The sequence below is a fragment of the Pipistrellus kuhlii genome, unplaced genomic scaffold (genome assembly GCF_014108245.1).
Source record: "Pipistrellus kuhlii isolate mPipKuh1 unplaced genomic scaffold, mPipKuh1.p scaffold_m20_p_10, whole genome shotgun sequence".
In the NCBI taxonomy this organism is placed as follows: Eukaryota; Metazoa; Chordata; class Mammalia; order Chiroptera; family Vespertilionidae; genus Pipistrellus; species Pipistrellus kuhlii.
This window is the reverse complement of record NW_023425405.1, coordinates 35,362,274-35,388,888: the sequence shown is the minus strand read 5'-3', so window position 1 is coordinate 35,388,888 and position 26,615 is coordinate 35,362,274. Positions and strand designations below refer to the sequence as shown.

The 26,615-nt window shown below is 41.9% G+C and overlaps 1 protein-coding gene across 3 annotated transcripts; it reads right to left on the bottom strand.

Annotated features, from left to right (window-relative positions):
• Positions 1-1,699: 1,699 nt before the first annotated feature.
• On the bottom strand, positions 1,700-21,613 carry ASNS (asparagine synthetase (glutamine-hydrolyzing)). 3 transcript variants are annotated; one of them, XM_045578411.1, is made up of 12 exons: positions 21,469-21,613; positions 17,460-17,751; positions 12,364-12,601; positions 8,792-8,977; positions 8,441-8,542; positions 7,851-7,978; positions 6,252-6,378; positions 5,030-5,136; positions 4,467-4,567; positions 2,775-2,856; positions 2,531-2,686; positions 1,700-2,026 (listed from the first exon to the last, which is right to left on the bottom strand). In XM_045578411.1, the coding sequence occupies exons 1-12, from the start codon at positions 21,597-21,599 to the stop codon at positions 1,817-1,819; spliced, it is 1,860 nt and encodes a 619-aa protein (XP_045434367.1). In that variant the 5' UTR covers positions 21,600-21,613; the 3' UTR covers positions 1,700-1,816. The 3 variants fall into 3 exon arrangements, with proteins under 3 accessions (XP_045434367.1, XP_045434368.1, XP_036285242.1); XM_045578412.1 differs by having other exon boundaries at positions 17,460-17,731; positions 21,469-21,580; XM_036429349.2 differs by lacking the exon at positions 21,469-21,613 and adding an exon at positions 21,448-21,466 and having other exon boundaries at positions 17,460-17,733.
• Between the last annotated feature and the right edge of the window lie 5,002 nt (positions 21,614-26,615).

Genomic DNA, 26,615 nt, shown 5'->3' with positions numbered 1-26,615 from the left:
CTGCGCTACAATGGCCGAGTTAAACAGTTCCAACAGAGGTCTACAAAGCCTAAAAGATTGACTATCTGGCCTTTAGCAGACAAAGCTTGCTGACGCTTGACCAAGAACAAGAATCCTGATAAAGTAGTCAGGAAGACATGAGTGGAGTAGGAATGATAAGCCAGGGATGGAAGATCACCAGGGTGGAAAACCTCCGGTACTTAGCAATGGGCAGAACAGAGAGGACAAGTATTGTAGGGTGGGACCTCACTCCCAGGATGCCATTTCCTCCCCTAGCATGTGGGTTAGACCCTGATCTTTCATATTGTTGGTCATGCAGTTCAGACCCTTCCCTAACCTTTCCTGCCCTTGCATGTCACTAGTCACACAGCAGAGCCCCTTAGAGGAGAAGCAAGGGGGCCGAAGAAAAGCCTCGGACACTTCCCATCCAAGCCCTGGCATAGCCACTCCCTTCAGCATTAAGCGCTCAAGGCAATGAGGTTTGGGTCCACATCAAATAATCTCAGGAGCAAAGCTTCAGGTCTATTGACCACACGGAGACAGTTTCGTCAAACTAGAGATCACATCTAAGCTTCAGTTCTGTTTCAGATCCAGGCCCAGAAAGGCAGTAAGTCATGTGGGGTTGGGAGGGAGGGGCGTGCGCAACACCATGTCTGAATCAAGACTGGCTGCAATGACTACTGATCCCCTACACGAGCACCGACCAATCAGTAGAGACCACAACACTAGAAGGACATACTTGGAACTTTAATGAAAATTTTATTGAGAGCCTCCCCTGAAATCTCCCTAACATCCATTTGGAAAACAGATAAAGCCCCGTAAGACAAACAACCCAGTGCACTTCTTCCCCTGCTCTCAATCCCACACCTATCTTTCCCTTTCTTCCCTCAAGGCGCATGCCTTTGCTTTCTTTATACTAAGCAATCAGTGCCCTTCTTCTGCCTCTGTAACTGATTTCCTGAGCCCACGTGGCCCCAGCTGGCTCATTTCTACCTCTATGACTTTATAAATGAACTTCTGCTTGTATTTGAGATGACGTGGCTCTGAAGTCTTTCTTAGCCAAACTTAAGGACCAGTGTCTAACATCTCGTGCTGTTCAGCATCAAGTTTCAGAAGACACACGGCACTGGCACAACAACAACAATCCAAATTACTATCTTAGAAAACAGAGCTGGCCGGGACCGGTTTGGCTCAGTGGATAGAGCGTCGGCCTGCGGACTGAAAGGTCCTGGGTTCGATTCCGGGCAAGGGCATGTACCTTGGTTGCGGGCACATCCCCCGTGGAGGTGTGCAAGAGGCAGCTGATCAATGATTCTCTCTCATCGATGTTTCTAACTCTCTATCCCTCTCTCTTCCTCTCTGTGAAAAATCAATAAAATATATTTTTAAAAAACAAATTAAAAAAACCAGAGCTGTCCTCTTGCAAAGGACTAACTCCTCCAGAGTCAGCCTATCCAGTTGTCAGGATGCAGAAAGAACTGAGGGAGGGAAGTCTGACCGGTGAAGACTGGAAGGAGGACCCGTGGGCAAGGACAAAGCAACCTTGCCAGGAGGGTGCTTGTGCATTCTCACAGCAAACACCAGGCTGTCCCCCCAACTTTCCTCTCTACCTTACTGTGATGTAGTAAAGGCTGCTCAGTTCCTTGTCACCGCTAATGAAAGAACAGTATGAATATAAATGAACGTGGCAATGTTTTACATTTAAGACTTTTATTTTTTTCACCGCCTGGGTAGATGAAGCTTGATGCTACCCCTTTGGCCCCCAAGTCCTCTACCCTTCACAATAAGGACATTTACTCTATGGCTTAGAAAGTGCCTACGCTTTGGCGTCTGACTTGTAATGGGTCAGGGTGCGTGCAGAAGGGTCGGTGGCATTAATCCACCTGGGCATCCAGTAGTGGGTCAGCCAGTCAGCCCGGCCTGGGTAGTGGTGTTCAAAGATTTGACGGTAGTAGTAGCCTTCTTTCGTTTTAGGAGTGTTGAAGGGAAACTTCTGGGCTGCAGCTGCCATCATTGCATCATCAACCTGTAAGAATGAGAGTATAAAACCAAAATGTTGTGTTTTGTTTTTTTTAAATGGCACAGAAATACATGTATTTAATTTGGCTTCATAAAACCAAAAGAGAAAAGAAAGATATGAAAAGGCTTGACTGTAAATATGGCCGGAGACCTTCTGCATCATCCATCTCTTAGAAAGTGTTAAATACCACAAAATGTATAGCTGTGGAACTTTTAAAGAATATTCAGATTTGTATTTCTAATCTCTGATGGTTGTGTTTTATTCATTTATATCTTATAATGTCTGGCGCTCAGCAGGGGCCCAGAGAGGTGTTAAATGAAGGTCAGTGACGATTGGTTAAGTCTCTTCTCTCTTTTAACATGAGATGCCACTTTATAATCCTGTGTGCTAGTCAATTCTTAAAAAAAAGAGGAACTCTCTCCTACAGATAAAAAACATTGAAACTAAGCACAAGATAAACTCTATACCCAAATTGTCCTATTCCAGAAAATACTTTTAAAAGCATCCTACCTGATGTTCAATATGTTCCTGTAAAATCCTAAACCAGGAATTCTTAACTGAGGTGATGCCGTCACTGAAGGCTTCTTTCGGTCGCCAGAGAATCTCTTTCGGTAGCAGGTTGGAGTCCTCAAATGCCTCTCTCAGGAGGTGCTTTTCTATTCCGTTCTGACATGAGAACAAAAGGAGCATCAGGAAAAGCTCCAGATACAACCAACACCACTGGCCAGTTTTTATCCTGAACTGATATGCCTACCTTGGGAATTCTCATATCAGGAGGCAGAGACAAGTAATAGGAGCAAAACCGATGGTCCAGGAATGGGACTCTCAACTCAAGGCTTAAAGGGGAAGAGAAGAGATCCAAGTCAAGATGGATATTTAGTGCCTGTCCGTTTAGATCCTGGTTTAGAGTTTCCTAGCAATTCTACCAGCCTCTAAGTATTGTTAAGATTATAATGTCATTTTTTCAACCCTCCTATTGCCCTGTAAGAAGGCATGAATACATATGTATTACCTCATCTAGGGAGTGAAACAAGCAGTTTGAGTAGAATTACTTTTACTTTCCCTCTGTGAACAAGTGAACACCTATCTCAAAAAAACAGAGAAAGAATCATGAGTGGCATGGATGATTAAGAACATCCTTTTTGCCCTAACTGGTGTGGCTCAGTAGATAGAGTTGGCCTGAGGATGAAGGGTCCCAGGTTGGATTCCGGTCAAGGGCATGTATCTTGGTTGTGGGTACATCCCCAGTAGGAGTGCAGGAGGCAGCTGATCCATGTTTCTTTCTCATCGATGTTTTTAACTCTTTAACCCTCTCCCTTCCTCTCTGTAAAAATCAATAAAATATATTTTTTTAAATGGGATTACTTTCTTAAAAAAAAAAATAAGAAGAAGAAAAAGAAAAGAACATCCTTTGCTTGGATCTTTCAGACTCAAAAGTTTTTCTGGGTGAGACCATTTCTTGTCCTATTAAAAGCTGTAATGATAATTAAAATTTTTTTGCTCAACTGATTGAAAATTTATATACAAGATTCAGTATAAACCAATGTTCCACTTTCCTCACAGGGGTATCATTTGCATCCCGAATCCTGGTGACTGATGAGGACAAATGGATAAGACCATAACCAGATTCAGTTCATTGCCAACCTCCATAAGTTAACAGTATTACTCTCTAATCTAAGTGTGATTGGTAGAAGCAACAGAAACATTTAATGTTGGTTATTTATCATGTATAGCAAGTGTCTTCAACTCTCCAACATGACCAGCTAAAAAGTGAAACTTTATAACATAAACTTTTCTAATCCTCACTCAGGGACATGTTTTTATTGTTTTAGAGAGAGAGGAAAGTGGAGTGAGACATTTATGTGAGAAACATCAGTTACCTCCCCCATGCAGGAGATGGAACCCACAAATTAGATATGTGCCCTGATCGGGAATCGAACCTGAAACTTTTTGGAGTACAGAATGATGCTACAACCAACCAGGGAAAAAGTGAAAACTTTAGCCAACAGGAATGATACCATAGAAACCTGGTTTTATGCTCTCATCAAACCTCTTGCATCCTCCTATCCCTATGCAGGATCACCACAGCATCCAGCAGGCAGGTGCTCAGCACCTGTGACAAGGAAGTGTATAATTTTCACTTCCTTCAAGACTTATTGTAAAAGAGCTGCAACTGCCTTCCCTTGCGATTACTCAAATATGAGCAGAATGTTTCTATTTTTGTGAAGGTGGAACTCAGCCTAGAACAACCTGTGAAGGTCCTCTCACATTCCCACAACAGCACTTTGACCTTAGCCTAATTCCTCTGGGGCTAAGAGACAAGTTTCATTTTCTCTATGAAAGTCACCTGGCAACATATAACCAACGGGAAAGAAAAAAGGTCGGCCATCGCACTTTCTGTGCTTGAGGTTAATTTTTAGCATCGCCTCCAAAAACACTGACCTACCCGTGAGCAGCAGTAGTTCGATCAGCGCGGAGGACGTCGAACAGATAGAGCTCCTTCAGCAGCCTCTCGCTCTCCTCCTGGGCCTTCTCTGGAGAAGGAGCCTAGCGTACCAACAACAGCTGACAGTCAGAAAAACACAGACAGATGTGCTTTGAGAAAATAAAAGTTTTGCTTCTTACTCTTACACATACTCCAACTCTAAAGGTGGGTAAGGCAAAAAGCCACAGAGTTTAGGGAAGGGAGGGATGCTCTATAAAACATGTCTCCCTCCAAAGAACAAATACAGTGGGCACACTGTGCAATAACCACAATATCACAGGGGATTAAGAAACTTGATTCCCTGCCTAAAGAATAGGGATTATCTGACATTATTAAGACTTCTTTCTCCTTTCAAGAAAACACAAAGCAGACAGTATCAGATTTCCTCATATACCTCCCAAGGTACTCGAAAGTGTTATTGCTATACTGAAAATAGTGAAATAATTAATACTTTCCTCCCTATTTTTCATTTTTCATGCTTTTCTGAACCTAACACCAATATCCTCCCATTTCTGAATGCTTACCTTGTGAAAATATATATAACCCTGAGTAAGTTCATCTGAGCCTTCTCCAGAGAAGATCACTACACTATCGGTGTTCTTCCGAATGTACTTGGAAATTAAGTACATACCTTAAAGAAGAGACAGAAATTACTATTAATATCAACATAACTCTTCACTAAAAATGTCATTTATTTGGCTTTTGGAAACAACTACAAGTTTTGTTCTTAAGTTAGATTCATCCTTTTTGTATAGTGATACTGGTATGAAACATATGAATTTTTTAAGATATTTGCATCATTGCTCAGTTTAGCAAAATTTTAGGGTGGATATTCTTGGTCTAAAAGCATTAAAATTTTAAAACCTATATGTGAAATTGTGGAATAGTTTGGGCTGTAAAAGCATGAGTTTTAGATTAAGTATACAAAAACAGTAAGAGAGTTAAGGTTTTGGTGGTTTAGTTTTAATTTTTTTAAATACTATCCATCCATCACTTTTCACATATAGTTAAATATTGTTTAATATAAGTTATTAAAAGATGCCCATTGCTTCCTGCTCCATTTCCCTGTAAACCAGTATATTTGTTCTTAACACTTCCCTAGGCAGACTTTTTAAACATTTTTATTAATTGCTTCCCCCTCCAACCCAACGAAGTATTTACACCAGATAAACTGTACAGTATATCTGTTCGTGTATTTTGGCTCCCTTGTGAGAGTCCTATCAGTTTCGGAGTCTCTTAAAAGAGGCATATCTAAGCCGGTACATAGTAGAGGCTCAACAACATTGGATCAGTCTGATTTGAAATATACTTCTGATATTGGTGTGTATCCACCAGATAAAACTAGTATTGCCTGTTACTGATTGATAAGTTGTATGATGAAATATTTATCGGAATATATCTAAAATGAGTATTCCTTACAGAAAACTAGTTACAACATAGACCTATTTCCCTATTTGGCCAAGAAACATTATACAGAGAAATTGGGGAAAGAGGTTGCAGAACAGACATATTTTCTCTTTAGAGAAATATAAACAGTGATACTATAAGTGTGGAAGTTTAATTACATATTTGTTGTCCCTCTCACTCCAAAAAATTCAGGGAATTCCTAAATGATCTTGTCTTAGACAATTGGTGACTATTTCCATTCATTCTGGAATATGCTCTGTAAACTGTTGCTTGAAATAATATTCTTAAAACTTATAGTTTTTCAGAATTAAGTCTTTTAGATATTATAAAATACCTTACCCACTGACGCACGAACTGTTGTAATGTCATAAGTTTCCAAGGAAAATATGACTTCATCCAGGGCCTGAATACCTTCCTCATGGTTAAAGAGGACTTCATGGTGTTCACTCCCAATATGATTTGCCACCTGATCATATAAAGAAATACCCACACACTTGTTATTTAAAGAAAAGAACTGCCCTTGGAAATGAAACTTGACTCTAGTGTACAATGTCTTATAAACTAACAATAGCAGAAAACTATTGGCAAAATAAGGGGAAAGGGCTCAGGAGACCCCCACAATATGGGGAAGTGGTTCTCCAGACCTCCACATAGAAGTCCCACCTACTCAAGTTCCCTTGCCTCCCCCGGTCCCTCCTCTCCACTTAACCGCCAAGAGTAGAACTCCCATCAGCCTTTCACTACCAGATTCCAACCTAACAGTGAGAGGCTTCCAGTTAGCATCCCATTCCACCGCCCCAAACACAAATCTACTTTACCTAAGCTACCTCATCTCTCCCTAGCCCAGCATGGTCCTACTCTAACCTTGGCCATCTTTTGGCCCTCCTGCAATGACTCATTTTATACCCAGGTTGTTATGCCTAAATGAAATGGCCCCTCCCCTTATTCTATTTTCTTTGGCTATTTTGGATTCTTTCATCATTAATAAATTTGCTTTGGGACTGCTCTCTAGCTCTTTACCAATCATTCTATGTCAGTTTTTCCAGATTAGGAATGAGGTCTCCTGCACACTGAATGTGTACTACATCACCTTTACCCATAGTCCTAAACATACTATTTTATGAAAACAAACAAACAAACAAACAAACAAAAGACTCAAGCCCTGGCTGGTGTGGTTTAATTGGTTGGGCGTCATCTCATGTACCAAAAGATTGCTGGTTTAATTCCCAGTCACAGCACATGCCCACATTATAAATTCAATCCCCAGTAGGGAGCTTGTAGGAGGCAGCCAATCAATATTGTTCTCACATCAATGTTTCTCTCTCTCTCTCTCTCTCTCTCTCTCTCTCTCTCTCTCTCTCTCTCTCTCTCAGGAGGCAGCCAATCAATATTGTTCTCACATCAATGTTTCTCTCTCTCTCTCTCTCTCTCTCAGGAGGCAGCCAATCAATATTGTTCTCACATCAATGTTTCTCTCTCTCTCTCTCTCTCTCTCTCTCTCTAAAAATCTTAAAAAAATAACAGCTAACATTCACCAAGTACTTACTACATGCTAGGCTCTACCCTGTGCACTTTTTGTGAATTACATAATTTTCACCTCCAAAACTATCCTGTAGTAGATACTATTACTGCCATTACATAAGGGAGGAACTTCCAGGTGGAGCTAGGATTTGAAATGAGCGATCAGGCTCCTAAGCCTGAAGGCCTAACCACTTTCGAAAGGAGAATGATTATCTTAGGGTTTTTGTGAAAACTGCATTGATCATGGTAGGTAAAAGTATCCAGAATACAGTGTACAACATAGTTGAAACTGGCATTTTATTACATTTTAACATAGCTAATGCTAAAACAATTAACCAGAGTTAATAAGGCGGAAGTACAGGATCATCATTACTGACTTTCTTTTCATTCTAGTAACAGGCAGAGGTAGTGTCTTACCTTTCTGGCAGCTAGTAAATCAGGACTGTCTTCCATGCCAATTGCGAATGTCTGGAAAGGGTACCGGACTTGGGCCTCCTTTAGCTGCTTCAACAGGGTGGCAGCAACCAAACTGGAGTCCAAGCCCCCTACGAGCAAGACGACAGGTGTACTGGTCAGGCATGGGCCGTGCACTGATGGGGGCAGATGACTTGCATTCAAATTAAGCACCAAGATTGGAGTTTTATCATTTAAAATCCCTGACTTTTATAAACTGAAAGCCATCTTGAATAAGAGAAAAATCTAACATAGGCAGTGATCATGGTAACAGTATTTGAATTGGTTCAATAATCATTACACACAACTCTAAAAAAAAATGTTTACTCACTCATCCCAACAATAATTATAGTGTAACTTTAAGTTGCTAAATAACCAGAAATATAAAATGCAGCTTAGAAAAACTGCTTCTCCATTCTATAATGAAGAAAAGATTAAGTCATAAAGTAAATATTTTATAGGCAAAACCTCAGGGATAGCTAACAAATCCTTTAACTTAAAACAAATACATGATAAATATAACTAGTTGTTGTTGTTTTCCAACGGGTCTTCACCTGATAAAAGACAGCCGATCCTTCTGTCTGTCATCAAACGTTTCCTAATGGCATTGTCAAAAAGGATTCGGAGGTTGCTCTTCACGGTTTCTATCTCAAAACCTGCAAACACATAAAGTAAGTGAAGCAGCGCCAGACACGCTCAGGCTGAGTTACTTGCTGAGAAGATGTTTACAGTCATCGACATCTATCCTGGCAGCATTTGCTCAACAGTGGAGTCTGTCAGACCCCACTGTGCACCTCCAAATTAAACAGGAAATAGTCATCAATAGGAAACCATCAGTGATACATGAGACTAATCCTCCTTTGGGAGAGAGGTGGGGAATGGGTAGGTGGGGTTTGCTTTATTACCTGGGGACAGTTTCTCCACGCTGTCATAGAGGGCGTGTAGAGGCTCATCTCTGCAGTGGTGATATTTAACCATTTCCACCGATGCAACTTTGCCATTTGGTTTTAAATCCAAAACCTCATAGTGTCCTGGGAGAAAAGGCTCCACTTTTAAAAAGGGAGCTGTGGAGTGCTTCAAGTTAACAAGACCTACAAATTCAAAAGGACAACTTTATTTGAATTAGCACACTTCAGTCACTTTCATGATTACTGAATATCCTTTAAATTCCTATTTGTTTTTCCTCTTTTAAAAAAAAAATATATATTTTATTAATTTTTTTACAGAGAGGAAGGGAGAGGGATAGAGAGCTTGAAACATCGATGAGAGAGAAACATGGATCAGCTGCCTCTTGCACACCTCCTACTGGGGTTGTGCCCACAACCAAGGTACATGCCCTTGACTGGAATCGAACCTAGGGCCTTTCAGTCTGCAGACCAACACTCTATCCACTGAGCCAAACCGGTTTCAGCTGTTTTCCCTTTTTACAAATGCATGTCCATTGCAGGAGCAAAATGAAGTGAGTTTTTGGGAAGTCATTCTAAAAATGATGAGAAATAAACTGTTGCAGTACCCTGGCTGAGATCATTCGGTCTGGAAAAGGGTTATGAAGGATGTAAAATGTGAGTCAGAAAATTTCAAGGGATAAATTGAATTTAAGATTATAATTCTATATTATATCAAGTTATCAGTTCTCCACTGCCCAAAGGAGACACAGTGGAGGTCTGCTTTTCCCTGTGTTCTCCTTATAGAAGTTTCCTAATAGTACTTAATATGTATACTTCTTCTGTGCCATTTGAAATGCCTGAAAGTAGACCAATTCAGACATCTCTTAGTACCCACACTGTGACTAGTATTCTAAGGACCCTTTTATTGATCTCATTATTCTTGCTTCAGCCAATATTAAATCTAGAAACTAAGTGAGAAAGGACTTGAAATAAAGCAAAAAAAGGCATGCAGGCAGGCCAGATTTTAGGATGCTACCACTGTCCAGGTAAGAGATTAAAGATGACTATTGCCCTGGCTGGTGTTGCTCAAAGGTTAGAGCACTGGCTCTAAGACCAAGGGGTCTTGGGTTTGATTTCTGGTCAAAGGTACGTACTTCGGTTGCAGATTCCCCAGCCCTGGTGGGGGTACATGTAGGAGATAACCAATCGTTGTATCTCTCTCATGTTGATGTTTCTATCTCTCTCTTCCTCTCCTCCCTCCTTTCCATTCTCTCTGGAGATCAATGGGGGGGGGGAAAAATCCTCATTTTTGCATATTAATCATATATTCTGTAACCTTAATGAACATAATGGAAGGAATATATAGGGTGGGGAAAAACTAGGTTTACAATTGTTCATACGAAAAATAATGTAATCCCATATAATAAAAACCCAGCGACCATAACGGCAGAACGACTGCTCGACCAGTCACTATGAGGTGCACTGAGCACCTACCTCTTGGTCCCTTTCCTCAGCCAGCAGGCTCCAACTGCTGATGGCAAATGGGGAACTGGGGTGGCGGCAGGGGATGCGGGCAGCGCCAGGCCAAGGCCCCCACCCCACCGGTCGGTCACCCCACACACAGAGGGCAACCTGTGGTGGGGGTGGGGCTGGCAAGCAGTTGGGAATGGCCGATCCCTTGGTCCCTCCCCCGGCTGTCAGGCCCCCGTCACCGATGGGGAACAGGGAACAGGGAACCAGGGTGGGTGGTGGCAGGGGAAGAGGCTGGCTACTAGCAGCCTGTGAAGATGGCCCCGATTGCAGGCTTGGCCTAGGGACCATACCCTTGTACAATTTCCTGCGTCAAGCCTCTAGTAATTAATTAAGAATAAACCATTTCATGTACTCATAACTGTAAACCTACTTTAGCCCCACCCTTTATGGGAACTCTACTTTCTATTCAATTTCCCTGAAATGTAAAACTGCTCTAAAAAGCAGTCTATTGATTTTTTTTAAATATTAAAAAATCAAATGATCCTCAGCAGGAAAAAAAGGATCAAAGAACTAAACAGACATTTCTCTAATGAAGATATACAAATGGCACACAGACAAGAAAAGATGCTTGATATCACTGTCAACAGGTGAATGCAAACCAAAAGGACAATGAAATAGTACTTCATATGTAGTAGAATGGCTAGAATCAAAGTTAGGAAAAAAGTGTCTGTGAGGATGTGGAAAACTGAAACCATCATATACTGCTGACAGTCTGCCAATTCCTCCAATAATCAAAAAAGAGTTACCACATGACCACAGCAAGTCCACCCCTAAGAATATACCCAAGAGAGATGAAAACATATGTCCAAACAAAAACTTGCACAAATGTTTATAGCATTATTCAAAATAGCCAAAAGGGAGAAACAACCCCCATGTCCACCCACTGACAAATGGATAAACAAAATGTGGTATATCCATGTAACAAAATATTGTTTGGTCGTAAAAAGTAAAAAAAAAAAAGTAAGTACAATACATGCTACTAGATAGACAAATCTTGAAAACATTATGCAAGTGAAAGAAGCCAATCACAAAAGACCACATGGCATGACCCCATTCATCTGAAATGTCCTGAATAGGAAACTCCAGAGAGGTTCAACAATTGATGGATATAGAGGGATGGGGAGTGACAATTAAAGAGTACAAGGTTTCTTTTTTAGATGATAAAAAAATTTTTCTTAAAATTCACAGGAGTTTGGTTGCAGATATTTGTGAATATACTATATAAAAGCTGCTGAATTAGATACTTTAAATGGGTGAGTTGTAAGCTATATGAATTATATTATCAATAAAGCTGTTCTCAGAATGCTAAATAAGTGTTTGCTATAGGTATGGTTTGATTCCACAGAGTAACAATTGCAGGGCCAATCCTAACATTATAATACCAGAGGCCCGGTGCACACATTCATGCACCGGTGGGGCCCCTTGGTGTGGCCTGCGGGAATGGGCCGAAACCGGCAGTCCAATGCCGCCTGCTGCTCCTGCCTGCCACTCCCGCTCATCCCGGCCCTACTGCGCCTGCCACAGGCTGGTGCACAGTCAGTCCCTATCTGAGAGGCTCGTGGTTCTGCAGCTGCGCTCGCCAGCCATGAGCCCTGTGTCTGGCGTCCATAGGTCAGCTGAGTGGCACTCCCTCTGTGGGAGCCCACTGGCCACCAGGGAGCAGCTCCTGCATTGAGCATCTGCCCCCTCATGGTCAGTGTGCATTATAGTGACCGGTCGACCAGTTGTTTAAGCTTTTATATATACATAGATAGATGATAGAGGTAAACTTGCCAAGACTTATGGGATCAAACTATATGCAAAGCATATCAGCACAACAAAAATTAAATGAATTTACTACATAGATTTATACTTCAAGAATTATAGAATTTAAGTGCTAAAAAGGAGAATCCAACCACTTGGTTTAAAAAACACAAGCAAGAGGATCCGTGACTTATTTAGTCAGTCACCTATAAAATTCTGGATTGCCCACTATGGGTTTTGCAAATATGACCTGGGGGGGAGAGACATAAAATTCAGGATAATAATGAAAATCTGTAGAAAAAATATATCATTACCTTTAGCTTCTGAACACACAGCCAAAAATCCATCTTCTGTCATAGCTCTAAACAATGGTCTGACTCCATAGGTATCTCTGCCCAGGAATACTTTCTTATTCGCTGTATCCAGTAAAATAAATGCAAATACCCCATCCAACAGACTAGCAGTTTGCTCAATTCCTCCTTTGTTATAAAGATGAAGGATTATCTCACCATCCACTTTGGTTTGATATTCAAATGCAAAATGTTGTTGCAGCTTAAAGAAATAATAGCAAAATTAAAGTGTTAGAATTCTTCGATTCACTAATAATTTTTTTTTAATTTATTAACTAGAGGCCTGGCACACAAAATCTGTGCACGGGTATGGTCCCTAGGCCTGACCTGTGATCAGGGCCATCCTCCCCAGCTGCTAGCAGCTGGCCCCAGCCCCCCCCCCCCCACCGCCCATCCCCGGTTCCCATTCACCATTGGGCAATCGGAGCCTGCCAGCTGAGGAAAAGGATTGAGAGGTGGTCAGTGCACCTCATAGTGGCTGGTCAAGTGGTTGTTCTGATAATTCTGCCATTACGGTCAATTTGCATAGTACCCTTTTATTATATAGGATTTTTTTCTTTATTAAGATTTTACATATATGTCTTTATTCCCCCTTATTCCTCCCACTCCCCCACTCATGCCCTCACCTCCCTGCTGTCTATGCCCTTTGGTTAGGCTTATCGATATGCATACAAGTCCTTTGGTTGATCTCACTAATAATTTTTTTTAATATATTTTATTGATTTTATACAGAGAGGAAGGGAGAGAGGTAGAGAGTTAGAAACATCGATGAGAGAGAGTCATCGATCAGCAGCCTCTTGCACACCCCCTACTGGGGATATGCCCACAACCAAGGTACATGCCTTTGACCAGAATCGAACCCGGGACCCTTCAGTCCCCAACCAACGCTCTATCCATTGAGCCAAACCGGTCCCGACTCACTAATAATTTTTTAATGCCAAGTTCTTTCAATATTTCTACTCTCAATAGTCATTTCATGCACCTGAGTGGTTTAGAAGAATCATGGCATTCCGTGAAAATTTTAGTTTCATTCTCATAAACAGGATGCGGAGATAATGCACTAGAACAGAAAATGCTTGGAGGTATGGAGGGGTGGGCAAAAGCAGGTTTATAGTTGTTTGTAGGGAAAATAATACAATGATTAATAAATAATAATACAAGAACAAACTCTGTTGCGCATACTCACAACTGCAAACCCACTTTTGGCCACCCCTGCATATATATAAATTAAGCAAATGTGTTGTCCGGTTGCCATGACCCTAAAAATGTATCTTCTACTATTGTGAAATTTTGGTTTCCAAATGTAGTACTGACTGAGTTTCTTCTAGTTCAGCCTAAAAGACCCACCTACGAAAATAGAAAGCAAAAGCACAAACTACTTGGCACAATTCCCTAGCAAATAAATAATAATAGAGACAGTGGTCTAAAACAAAGCTGCAGGTTCCTGGGGGAGGACATCCAGTCCCCCCACTCTGCAGTGGAATTACAGGGACTTCTCACAGATGCACAAAACAACAGCAGAGCTGATTAGAGCGTGTGCTCCAATGGAGCAGCAAAGAGACCATCTCTATCACTGCAGAGTAAGGAAGTTTAAGTTATGCCCATCAAGCCCCCTGGATCTCCATCATCACTGGCAAACTGTTCTCAATTCATGATTTTCGGCTGACAATGGAGAGAAAAAGGTTCCTATAAAATCAGGTGGAAATTCTAGATAAGTTTAAACATTTAAAACATGTTTTTAATTTTCAAAAAGTAAGTCTAGGCTGGCTGGCGTGGCTCAGTGGATGAGCATCGACCTATGAACCAGGAGCAGAGCCAGGCCACATGCTCAGGTTTGCAGGATAGATCCCCAGTGTGGGATGTATAGGAGATAGCCGATCAATGATTCTCATCATTGATGTTTCTATCTCTCTCTCTCTTCCTCTCTGAAATCAATAAAAAAATATCTTAAAAACTTACATTTGTATACATACAGCCTATGAAACATGCTTCACAATCTCATTCACTCTATAAACCTGTGGACCTTCTGTCTCTGAGCCCTCACAGAACACAGTTCAAAACTGGGGGTTGGCCACCTCCAATGTCTACCTCCTGGTTGCCTCTCCCTGTTGTAAGAGACCATCAGAGATGATCTCTGTCACAGGCAGTTGAGGTGTGAAAACGGTCCTCTGCTGACCCTTCTGGACTTAAGAACCTGAGGGATGAGTGACTCCGAAGTATCCAATGATTTTAGCAAGCAGCAGCTTCCCAAATCTTCCCTCCACTACCATGTCATCACGGCTCTTGGGCGTAAACTTTGCGGGTAATTTATGGGTTAACGATTCACAGGTTCCACCTCCCACTCTCCCATAGCTTGCTACCATCTGGAAATCACAGTGCCCTCAGACTTGGCTGCAAGGCCCTGCCGCTCCCTGCAGGGAGAGGGCCTCCTCTATGCCCCAGCCTTCACTCAGATTCCGCCTCTCCTGGCCTCATTCTTCTTCCATTCCCAATACGCCTCAGGCTGCATTTTAGTGGTATTTTCATCAACAACAGGAGGGCTTTGGCGCTCCTGTTGCAGAATACTTTACAAGAGCCTAAGATGTCCATTCTTTAGATAGGTTTCCAGCTGCTCACACTGCATTACCACAGATGACAGATAGAAGCAATGGAACCTACCTCTCTGCTTTTGACAATAATAGAAATATTTTAAAAATACTTAACTTTTTATAACTATTAACAAAACACACAAGGCAGTTCAAGTAAACAAGGAATTTCCTGTCTCATTTAAGGCAAAAGTCAGGCTAATAGTACCATAATACAACCTAGCATTCTTGTGTAGTCGGTACTAATTGGGCTTAAGAAAGGAGTTTTAACGGCTCCCCCTCCTGGACTCCACTAGCATGAAACTCCATTCTTACCTTCCCTATTCACCATGTTGTCTTCAAACACCTAACCCAATGGTCCGCAAACCATGGCTTGCGAGCCACATGTGGCTCTTTGGCCCATTGAGTGAGGTTCTTCCACAAAATACCACATGCGGGTGCGCATGTACAGTGCAACTGAAATTGTGTGGCCCATGCACAGAAGTCGGTTTTCAGCCTGGGCGAGTCTATTTTGAAGAAGTGGCATTAGAACACTCAAGGGACCAAAGACATGTGGCTCACGAGCCGCGGTTTGCCGACCACTGACCTAGACAAATGATGCCTGATATGTATATACTAGGCCCTTAATAAATGTGAAAGGCATTTGATGAGTAACTATGAACACTTTTCAAATGAGAAGTCTGTAATTGAGTGTTCCTATAAACAAACAATGGCAAAAGCTATGATTTAGAGATAAAAAGTAAAAGTCCAAAGGATGGTTAGAATATAAAACCCTACCCAGAAATGATAGGTGTGTAACAAGAAGGCTCAAAAAATACCCAGAGACATGAACCTTGAATGAAATCTGACTCAAAACCAACAAACTAACTAACAATAAAAAACCAAGCTATAAATATGTTCCTGGGAAACTTGGGGAAATATAAACTAGAAGGTATTATGGGTTCTTAGTTTTAATGATAGCATTGGTATTAGGTTGGAGAATGTCCTTATTCTTAAGAGATATATGCTGCATGTTTAGAAGAGTCAATAGTATTTATAATATACTCTAAATACAACAAAAAATAGATGTGTATGTATATAAATATAGAGAAACAGAGATAAAGCAAATATGGCAAAACATTAACAGATATTCAACTGGTTTTCATTGTTCTGTTCCTTTAAAAAAAAAAAATATATATATATATATATATAATATATATATATATTTATTTATTTTTACAGAGAGGAAGGGAGAGAGATAGAGTGTTAGAAACATCAAAGAGAGAGAGACATGGATCAGCTGCCTCCTGTACACTCCCTACTGGGGATGTGCCTGCAACCAAGGTACATGCCCTTGACCGGAATCGAACCTGGGATCCTTCAGTCCGCAGGCCAACACTTTATCCACCGAGCCAAACCAGTTAGGGCTGTTCTGTTCCTTTTAAAATTAAAAGTTGGAAAGAAGGATGACCTTGCAAATTTTAGATTTAATTTTTCTTATGAAACATGAGCCAAATAATTCCAGATTGGAAGGTTCTTAAGTAAATTTAGCTTCCTCAGGTCAGAATTTCCATCCCCTCACCCATTCTCATCCTAAGAGTAAACTTTTACCAGATTAGAAAGCTGTTCCAATTTTAATGGGGTTAAAAGTCCCACTTCTTACATTTAATTGCATCTGGCTACCTTTCTGTCCTTTGTTCTGATTAAGTGAAAGAATGCAGTCACAATAAATATCTTAAGGACAGCATTATAAAAAAGCTACAAGTATGATCACCTCCAAAGTATTAAATCTCAAATCTCTGTGCTCTTAGAATGATATTCCAACTCCATACTATACCAAGTCCTACTTGATCTGGTCCAGCCTGCCTTCCCAACCCTATTGTTTTCTTAAGACAATCTGAGGACAGCTTCCTACCTCGAGGCTTTTACACCTGCTAGTCTCTACAGAAAATGCTCTCCCCAATGCTGGCTGATGCATGTCCACTGCCTCTCAGTTCGAGTGTCAATTTCTCAAGAGACCCCCTCTGACTACCCTATCCCCCATATCCATCAGCCCCATATTCATTTCAGAATGCTGTTAGATGTACAATGACCTTTTTTGTCTGTTCCCTAAATAGAATAAGCTCCTTTACAGTGCAATCCTACCTCTCTTATTTACTATTGAATCCCCAGCATCTAAAACCAAGCCTAGTATAGGCTCTAATTAACCTTTAAATTCAATGATGGGGGGGGGGGGAGGGAGGGGGAAGGGCAGGAGATACTAAGAGTTAAAAAACCTGAATTGTAATTCACATTTTATCTTTTCTGTGTGTGACCAAGTCACTTCACCCTTCTGCTCTTCAGTGCCCGGTCTATATAACTGGAACAAATGAGTTCATGAACATGGAAAGTGCTTTGAAAGTAAAAACCATTATATAAGATATATAAAAATGATTACACCCAATGAGCTCTGCAGCTTAATCACATCAAGATATCTTCTGGTTTCATTCTGTTTACCTTCCGGTGGTTGTAGATTTCCCCGTTGTAACATAGCCACAAATAAGGGTATTTCTTTACTCGAATTGGCTGCATTCCAAACAGCTGGTCCACCACTGCCAACCGGTGAAATCCAAAGCAGCAGTTGGTATATCCATTGACATTCTCAAAGCGAAATGCATCCGGACCCCTGTGTGCGATCTTCATAGCACTCAGACACTGGACAGAAAGGCAATCATCGCTGCCAAAGAGGGCCCAGATGCCACACATGGTGCCGTGAAGCAACGTGTTCTCTATGGAGGGAAAAGCAGACCTGATAAATACTCAGCATCTGATCCGAGTCTGTATTACATCTTGATTCCAAAAACTTGGATAAACCATTTCAAAGACTGAAATATAAACTATCTTATCTACAGCACAGGATGGCAGGCCAGTGGGAGTAGAAAGTAACTTAATTTACTTACAAGTATTCAGAAAAGATGGACGGCCTTTATGTCCAGCCAGCTATAGCAGCTTAGCACCCAAAACCTGTATCTCTCTCATCTTGGGATTTGGTCAGCAAGAGCTGACAGTGTTCAAGCCACATTCTATTCTGCATGCTAGGGTCACTCCCAACATACAGATGACATGTAGGCTGGCTTCTACCCAGAGACTCCAGCCCTACCCTCTCCAATTCAGAATCTCAAAAGCCCTCAAAAGTGCATGAGACTCTCTAGATTAGGAGAGTATCTTCAGGGTGTCCTTGACAATTAAATGTATATCCCTTTACCTGTACTAACTGCACATAGAAGATAGCAGGTGGAATGAAAGATGATACATACTGCTAAAGTGTAATATGAAGGCCCTAAGTGGTTTGGCTTAGTGAATATAGAGTCAGCCTTTGGAATAAAGGGTCCCAAGTTCAATTCCAGTCAAGAGCATGTACCTTGGTTATGGGTACATCCCCAGTAGGGGGTGTGCAAGAGGCAGCTGATCGATGATTCTCTATCTCCCTCCCTTCCTTTCTGTAAAAAAAATAAAAAAATAAAAATCAATAAAATATATATTTTTAAAAGTAAAGTGTAATATGAAGATATACAGCTGCTATAAGTGTTTCACAACTTCTAGTTTACCACTAAGTGATTTATTCAAATGTGATCAAAGAAATTATAAAGAGAAAAGGAAAGCAGTATTATCTGATTCAGATATTCTGGCTTTATAACAACAAAAATTACACTGACAGAAATACGCAATGTTCACCATCCAAATGCCCTAAAGGATGGTCTCAAATATTTTTGTCTCAAAGCTTCCTTGGTCAGTAAAAAAGCAAAGTAGATGGGCCATAGGCAGAGATGACATATCTGAAAAACAGCTGGATTCTTCCTGTAGGCCAATAAGTAAATAGATAATTCCTACAAATGTTAATTATCTGGCAACTTAAATTTTTCAACTGTGAAATAAAGGGCTGTTTTATTTGGATGTTGCCAGCTCAAAACAGTTATTTTATCAAAATAGTAATTTGGAAATTATTGATTTTGGTAATTTTTAAAAATAAATTTGCAGCAAATGCCTAGATAATTTGGGATAAAGATCATAAAGAAATATATATATTCCTGTTATATCAATCATTTTGAGCAATCTTCTGAGGTTATTTGATTTGTATTTAAATGAACCTCAAAGCTTCATTTGGCCTCTTAATGAGACTAGAACAAGTAATTGAATTCGGTATTAACATAAGCAACTAGGAAATACAGTATATGTCTTATGCCAGTCCCTTCCACACACTGGGCCAAATACCCAATAATGTAATTTAGTGGGAAAATTCACTGAGATTTAAGAATGACTATTGATAATTTACCTACTTTTGACTCCAGACATATATACAATGGAATATCACTAAGCCATAAAGAAGAAAGTTTGTCATCTGCAAATTACATGGACCTTGAGGTTATAATGCTAAGTGAAATAACTCAAAAGAAGATAAATACTATATGATTTAACTTATACATGGAATCTAAAAAATAAAACAAAAACTCATAGACATAGAGAACAACAGATCAGTGGCTACCAAAAGAGAAGGGGGTTGGAGGATTGGCAAAAGGTGTGAAGGGGGTCAATTGTGTGGCAATGGATAATAACTAGACTTTTGGTGGTGACGGCTTTGTAGTGTACACAGCTATCAAATTACAATATGTACAACTGAAAGTTAAACTTTACAAAATATGGGCCGGAAAAGTGCTTTGAAAATCACGTGAGGTCATTAGCCAAGCACGTATTTAGTACCTAGGTCCTACTAATGTTGCTTAGAGAATCCCATTACTAAGCCTGCTAAAGATAAATACTAACCACTAGCTTGGAAGGGAAAGGGGGGAACAAGTTTGTGAAGCACTTACTTCTCCAGCAGAAAAAAGAAAAAAAAAAAGCAGATTAAAACCAATATCTATTGTATTTATTGGAATCAGTCTCATTAGAGGGCAAAGGTCCTACTGCTGTTACTTGTTCCCAGTAATTATCCATATCTATAACAAAAGGGTAATATGCTAATAAGCCTGGTCCCCGGAGCCAGTAGGGCCTCTGGTTTCCTCATAAACTTCTAGAGCAGTGCTGGCCAACACAAATGGAAGCCACATATGTAACTTTAAATATACTAGTTGCGCCATTAAAAAAAAGAGAGAAAATGTGGAATTAACAATAAAAATATTTTATTTAGCATATTTTACCAAACATAGTATCATTTAAACATCCAATCAGTACTGTATTAACAATTATCAAAGAGGCAATTCTCAATTGGGACTAGCACATCTCAACTGGGACCAGCCAGCATTTCAAAGTTCTCAATACAGTCACCTATGGCTAGTCCCTACCGAATTGAATTGAATTGGATAGTGGTTTTGGTGCATTACTTTCTGATTGCCAACTACCTAAACTTCATGTCACTTTATTTTTACATTAAGATCTGAGCAGCCAACTCCTGGTCAGGTTCAAGACCAGGAGTTGCTTTTTTTTTTAATTGTCACCCAAGAATATTTCCCCCATTGACCTTTAGAGCATGAGAGTGGAGGGAGGGAGAGAAGAAGGGAAGAGAGAGACATAACACATCGAATAGTGGCCTCTGGCGCTCCTCCTGATCTGGGCCGGGGATCCAACCAGCAACTGAAGTACGTGCTCTAGACCGGGAATCGAACCCTCGACCCTTCGGTCCGCAGGCGATGCTCTAACCACTGAACAGGCCAGGGCAAGACTACATTGCTTCTAAATAATCTTTCAATCATTGAAAAGAAAAAGAAAAAAGTTCTCGGTGCTTTTACATTATTATTAGTCAAGCACCCAGAGCAACAGATGCTGGGTCTGTGGGCCACGGGATGAGAAGAAAACTGGTCTTTGATTCAAAATAGTAACATTAACATGAAGTTAGCTCAGTGGAACAAATAACCCACTGAAAACGAGTAAGCCAGTTCTTCTGCCTTTTTCTGTACCCCGCCGCCTGTGGCACAGAAACATATCTCTTCCCAGAGGTTTTGCTCAGCAAGTCACCTGGGTGGGGGAGGAGTTCAGGTAAAAGAGGCGCAGCCAGAGGTGAGAGGGAAGTACAGATCCCGAGGCCCAGACTCACAACCCCGACACCGCCCCCTCCTGGCCCAGGCCCAGGCCACCAAATGCCCCTGGGGCTTTCACCAGCACCGGCCACGTGCACCCTCCAGCGGGTGCTCGGGAAGGTCTCGGGCCCGCGACAATGTCCACAGGCCTCCACGCAGGATAATAACAAATAGCAAAATTCACAGGGGACAACTCAGGCTGCCGCCGCCCCCTCTCCGCTCCCTGACCCTTCCTCTGCGGACCGCGACCCTCCCTCTGCCGCCCGCTCCCTCCGGGTGCGCAGCCTGGGCCCCGCCCTCTCCACCCGGCGGGAGCCGCAGCCTCCGCCGAGCCCGGAGCCGCATCAGCCCGCCCATCAGCCGGGCGAGGCGGCAGCGCATCCTCCTCCCGCCCCCGGGGCAGCCCCGCGGCCCGCGGGGAGAGGCGCGGCGCTGGGCGCGGAAGCCGGGCTTACCTGTGCGGGAGCAGGTGGCCCGGAGCAGAGACCCGGGCAGCGGGCAGCGGGCAGCGGGCGGGGCGGCGCGGCCGGCCTCCTTTCACTTTATACCGCCGGCCTCCTGTAATGCGTGCGGGAAGTTTCATCATGCCCGCGAGAGCCAATCCGCGCGAGCCGGGGCGTGGCTGTGGGCGTGGCTGTGGGCGTGGCCTGGCGGGAGGGCGGGACAAGGCGGGGAGCCAGGGGTGCGAGGAGGAGCTGGGAGAAACTCCTCTGTTTCCAGCTCCTTAAAGTGTTCTTGCACTTGCTGAAGAATAGCTTCAGAGGTCAGTCCAGGGGCCCAATGACACCTGGGGTTACCCTCCCTGCTGTTCTGACAATTAGGGGATTTTAAAAAATATATATTTTATTGATTTTTTTACAGAGAGGAAGAGAGGGATAGAGAGTTAGAAACATCTATGAGAGAGAATCATCCGTCAGCTGCCTCTTGCACACCTTCTACTAGGGATGTGCCCGCAACCAAGGTACATGCCCTTGACTGGAATCGAACCCTGGACTCTTCAGGCCTACGCTCTTAAAGAATCACACACAAAGGTTTTCTTCACTTTATTCCACACTGGTTTCAGCCAATTAGGGGCTCTTTTACACTCGGTTCTTAGGGAAGGTTATTTTGAGTTGTAATGAGATAGATAGCCTTGTGGAGAAATTGTATTCTAAATGAACCTCAAAGTCATCATGAAAAAAATTAATGGTCCTTCTGGAGTGCTGTGGCTCCACAGAGTTCTCATCACTTTAGTACTTAGAATTTTTCAGGATGGCAGGAACCCCAGTTGTCTCTCGTTTCCTTATTTTAAAGATAGAAACAAGGAGGTTATAAGACATGGCTATGGTCATATAAGCAGTTAGTGGTAAAATGTACCAAGTTGATTGCAGGAACCCCTCAGCATCAGATCTTCCTCGGATCCTTAATTGCAAGGGAGACTAGTTCCTCCTTACTCCCAAGAGAGTGTCTGATACACAGATGCAGGTGGATACACAAATATTTGCTAAACCAATGAACAGTGGGGCAGAGAGGAAGAGCTGGAAGGGCATCTCTTTTTACTAAATACAAACTAGATTTCATTTTGCTCTCCCTCAGTCAGAGCTAATTTCCCCTTCTTTGGATATGCAGCCCAGTGGATTTGTATTTTATGATGGATCATCTTTAAACATGTGAGGTGGTTGTACTGTATTTGTGTTCCGTCACACTGTCACCTTCTTGGTTGTGTTGAGGTCTTCACCTTTTGAGTCCCAGGGTCAGCTCCATGGATACTACCTCCTTGTTTCTATCTTTAAAATAAGGAAACGAGCCAAAACCGGTTTGGCTCAATGGATAGAGCGTCGGCTTGGGGACTGAAAGGTCCCGGGTTCGATTCCGGTCAAGGGCATGTACCTTGGTTGCGGGCATATCCCCAGTGGGGGGTGTGCAAGAGGCAGCTGATCGATGACTCTCTCTCATCGATGTTTCTAACTCTCTATCTCTCCCTTCCTATCTGTACAAAATCAATAAAATATATTTAAAAAAAAAATAAAATAAAATAAAATAAAATAAGGAAACGAGAGATGACTGGGGTTCCTGCCATCCTGAAAGTCTAAGCACTAAAGTGATGAGAACTCTGTAGAACCACAGCACTCGAGAAGGGAAATTAATTTTTTTCACCCCCACAATGCTATCTCACTGCAATGCAAAATAACTTTGCAATCTTGATATTTTCACATTAGGCCCTGATGCCCGTAGTTCCAGGATGTGAAATCAGGGCTGTCTGGATCTACAGGCCGTTCTCTCTTCATCACATTCTGCCTGGGCAACAAAATGGCAGGAAGGGCTGGGATACTGGCGACACTGCTGGCGGAGAGTGAGGGGCTGACAAACCTCTCATTTTTACTGAACATGAATTATTTTCATTCAGGATTAAATACATGTTTTCTTCCAGATTTCATCCCTGTTCCTAGATTGGAACATAATCCTAAAATTGGGCTCCCCGCCCCTCCATTATCTCCACTAAAGTTTGAAAGGGAGACTCCATTTTAAAGATACTGTTGAACGGGTACCAGTACTACCCTCGGGTTTACTAAGCAGTACACGGAAAGATGTGTCCTCAAAAACAGGTGTTTAAGCCTAACGTTTCTTCATACAAAATCTAAGTCAAGTTGGTAGCCAAACTAGATCATTGGTTCCTAAGCACTGTAAGTACAAAGATTCCTTTTAGAATCACACACAAAAGTTTTCTTCACTTTACCCCACAAGCAAATAGTGTGCTTTTGGTATTCCTTTGATAGAGAAAATATACCACCATGATAAAAAAAATAAATAAATAAGCAAGGTAATGACTTAATAACTCTCAAATAAATTTGTATTTTTTAATATATTTTATTAATTTTGTACAGAGAGGAAGGGAGAGAGATAGAGAGTTAGAAACATCGATGAGAGAGAGTCATCAATCAGCTGCCTCTTGCACACCCCCTACTGGTGATATGCCCGCAACCGAATTACATGCCCTTGACAGAAATCGAACCCGGGACCCTTCAGTCCCCAAGCTGACGCTCTATCCATTGAGCCAAACCGGTCTCGGCATAAATTTGTATTTTATTAATCACATCAGCACCAAAATAAGTTGAGAAACAGAAATTACAAATGCAAGACATACTCAATTATGCAAGTTTGATATCCCCACACAATAGTATTCCTGACAGGTTCAAAAATTGCCAAGAATATAAAGCCCCTAAGCACAGAGCATGCAGTGGACACGAAGTAGTTGACAAGTAGATGGCAAGAACCAAGATGATAAATGACTAAGTTCTAAGGCTCCTTATTGCCCTAAGTTTTCAGCATCAAACAGACATCGCTATATCCTCATCTACATAATATCTCTTAAGCCCGGGAGAGTAGGCCTTGTATCCACATTTTACAAACATAAAAATGAGGCTCAGAGAAGTTGAGGGAGTTAGCCAGACACACAAGTTTCAATTAAATCCTAAAGAACTGAATCATAATCTGTATAAACCCAGAGCACATTTCCCTTACCATCCTGGCTATGCAGTGGAAGACGGATACTTGATATGTTCTCTAGTGTGGTTGGCTGTGCCAATATCTTCCACTTGTCCCTCCAGAGCCACTCCCCCTCCTTCTCCACCTCACTTTGGGCCCTGGCTCCCTTGTCCTCCTCTGTCAGGGGAAATGTCCCAACGGAGACCCTTTAAGGAGACACAGAGGAAGGGAAGGAGAAATACCAGGACATTTCTTCTCCTGACTCCCTGACCACAAAATTCCTCTCCTGCAGTCCACAGTGCCTGTCACCTGGCCCTCTCCATATCATCTTCTCTTCAGATTCCAGGAACTGCTCTCTCTTCTCCCCTTCAGTCCTAGTCCTTGGGTGCCAAACTCTCTTGCTTTTCCTAAACCTGCCCATACTTCTATCATTACTCCCCACTGGACTTCCTGTCAGAACCCTACCCGATACACTGATCTAAGATATAACTGAGGATGTGGTGGACTTAACTACAGTGGGGGATGATTCATATACTCTCTTACTTATTAGACACAAATAAAAACTCAATGATCTCGGCCTATTTTCCCACATCTTATCCTACCCCCACATTAAACCCCCCCTCTAACAGCAGCCTTGGAACATTTAAAATTCTTCCGACCTGAGGCACTGAGGAATCAGAATAAAATCCTCCTCTACCAAATAAAACCTTTAGGCTACCTTGTAACAGACTGTGCTCGTTCAGCCCTGAGAGCATTAATGAAAATGAAGTAAAATAAAATAACTTCAAAGTTCTTTTAGATAACAACTAAATTGGTTTTTCTTAATTATTTTTTGTAGGTGGATCCATCTTCTAGAATTTTTTTTTGATGTAGTAAGTAGAGTTTACCACATGATGGTAGTAGCTATCCTTTGATATTCATTGACTAAAAGTATGCACACAGTAAAAAGCTTCATTCATGTTAATAACACTTACCTTAAAGTTCCTTTTTACTCAACCCAATATAGCTTTGTAACATTAATATTTGTTAATAAGACATATTTATTAAGACTTTAGAAAATGCTATACAACATTCAGATTTGCCAGCCTCTGTCAATAAGTCCAGAGCTACTAGGAGTGTATGTCCCACATGTTAAATAACATGGAATCAGAGTTTCAATTACTTCATAAGCCCCTCCCCCCCAAAATAGAACATGCTTGTAGAACAGACCACATTGTTACTAGTAGCAATTTCTTAAACACTAGAGGGTTTTCCAGCAATAGAGCCACCTTTGGAATCGCAATAATCAGAGCACTTGACCTTTTCATAGCCAGCGAAAAGCTCAAGTGTGGGTTGACCTAGGACCCACACTTGAGCTTTTCGCTGGCTATGACTTTGCCCATTCAGAGCAGAATTCAGGGTGCCACATGTGTGGGTGAACTCTCATGATACAGGATGGAGTCAGAGTGTAATAAAATGGAGCTGGAGCCTCCAAACTCTTGCCCTGCCCAGCAAATGTTAGCCGCGGGCCTTCTCAGCAGCCTGTGCTGCTGTTTCTCTGCTGTTGGATCTAATTTTTAATGATGCTTTTTACCAGGTGTTAAAATGCAATTTGAAATAGGACTTCTGACCTTCAGTTCTGTGTCCTTTTGTCCCGACCCGCGGGACAACAACGGGGGGCATGCAGGAACCACCTAAGAGAATGAATCAAACAAGGAACTCGGAAAGAATGGAGGCAAGACAAGGTTCTGATCAAGCCTCAGTTTTATTCTCTGAAATGGCTGTATTTATACAGCAGAGACAAAGGGGGGCAGGGCCGCCCATGCAGGGGGGTCTTTGGTATGGCAACACAGGATTGACTAATTGCCAGAGGCGGTGTGACATTTCAAGGTGCAACATTCCAAGGCTGGGCTATCTAGGGGGGAGGATCAGGAAGGGGAAGAGGCAGGAAGACAGGAGATGCTAAGCCCCAGGTTAATCTTATCTTCTGGCCAAGCCCTCAGGGCACGGAATGACTTCTGCTAGAAGGAACTTAATTCTATTTCCTTAAGACTGAGTTGCTTGCCTCAACTCTGCAGGCTCCCAACATCCTTTTACTTTTCTTTTGATTTCATAGAAATTCCCTGTGATGCCTACATTTAATTTAGCAGGTCAACTA

Bases quoted from the DNA above. Each gene is read 5' to 3' on its own strand.
- ASNS (XM_045578411.1), bottom strand. From the start codon at position 21,599: ATGATGAAACTTCCCGCACGCATTACAGGAGGCCGGCGGTATAAAGTG. The intron at 8,543-8,791 runs GTAATAAAGCAA...ATGTGTTTGCAG, and splicing joins CGTGGAGAAACTGTCCCCAG to GTTTTGAGATAGAAACCGTG. The intron at 7,979-8,440 runs GTGAAGACCCGT...TCTTGCTCGTAG, and splicing joins GATCGGCTGTCTTTTATCAG to GGGGCTTGGACTCCAGTTTG.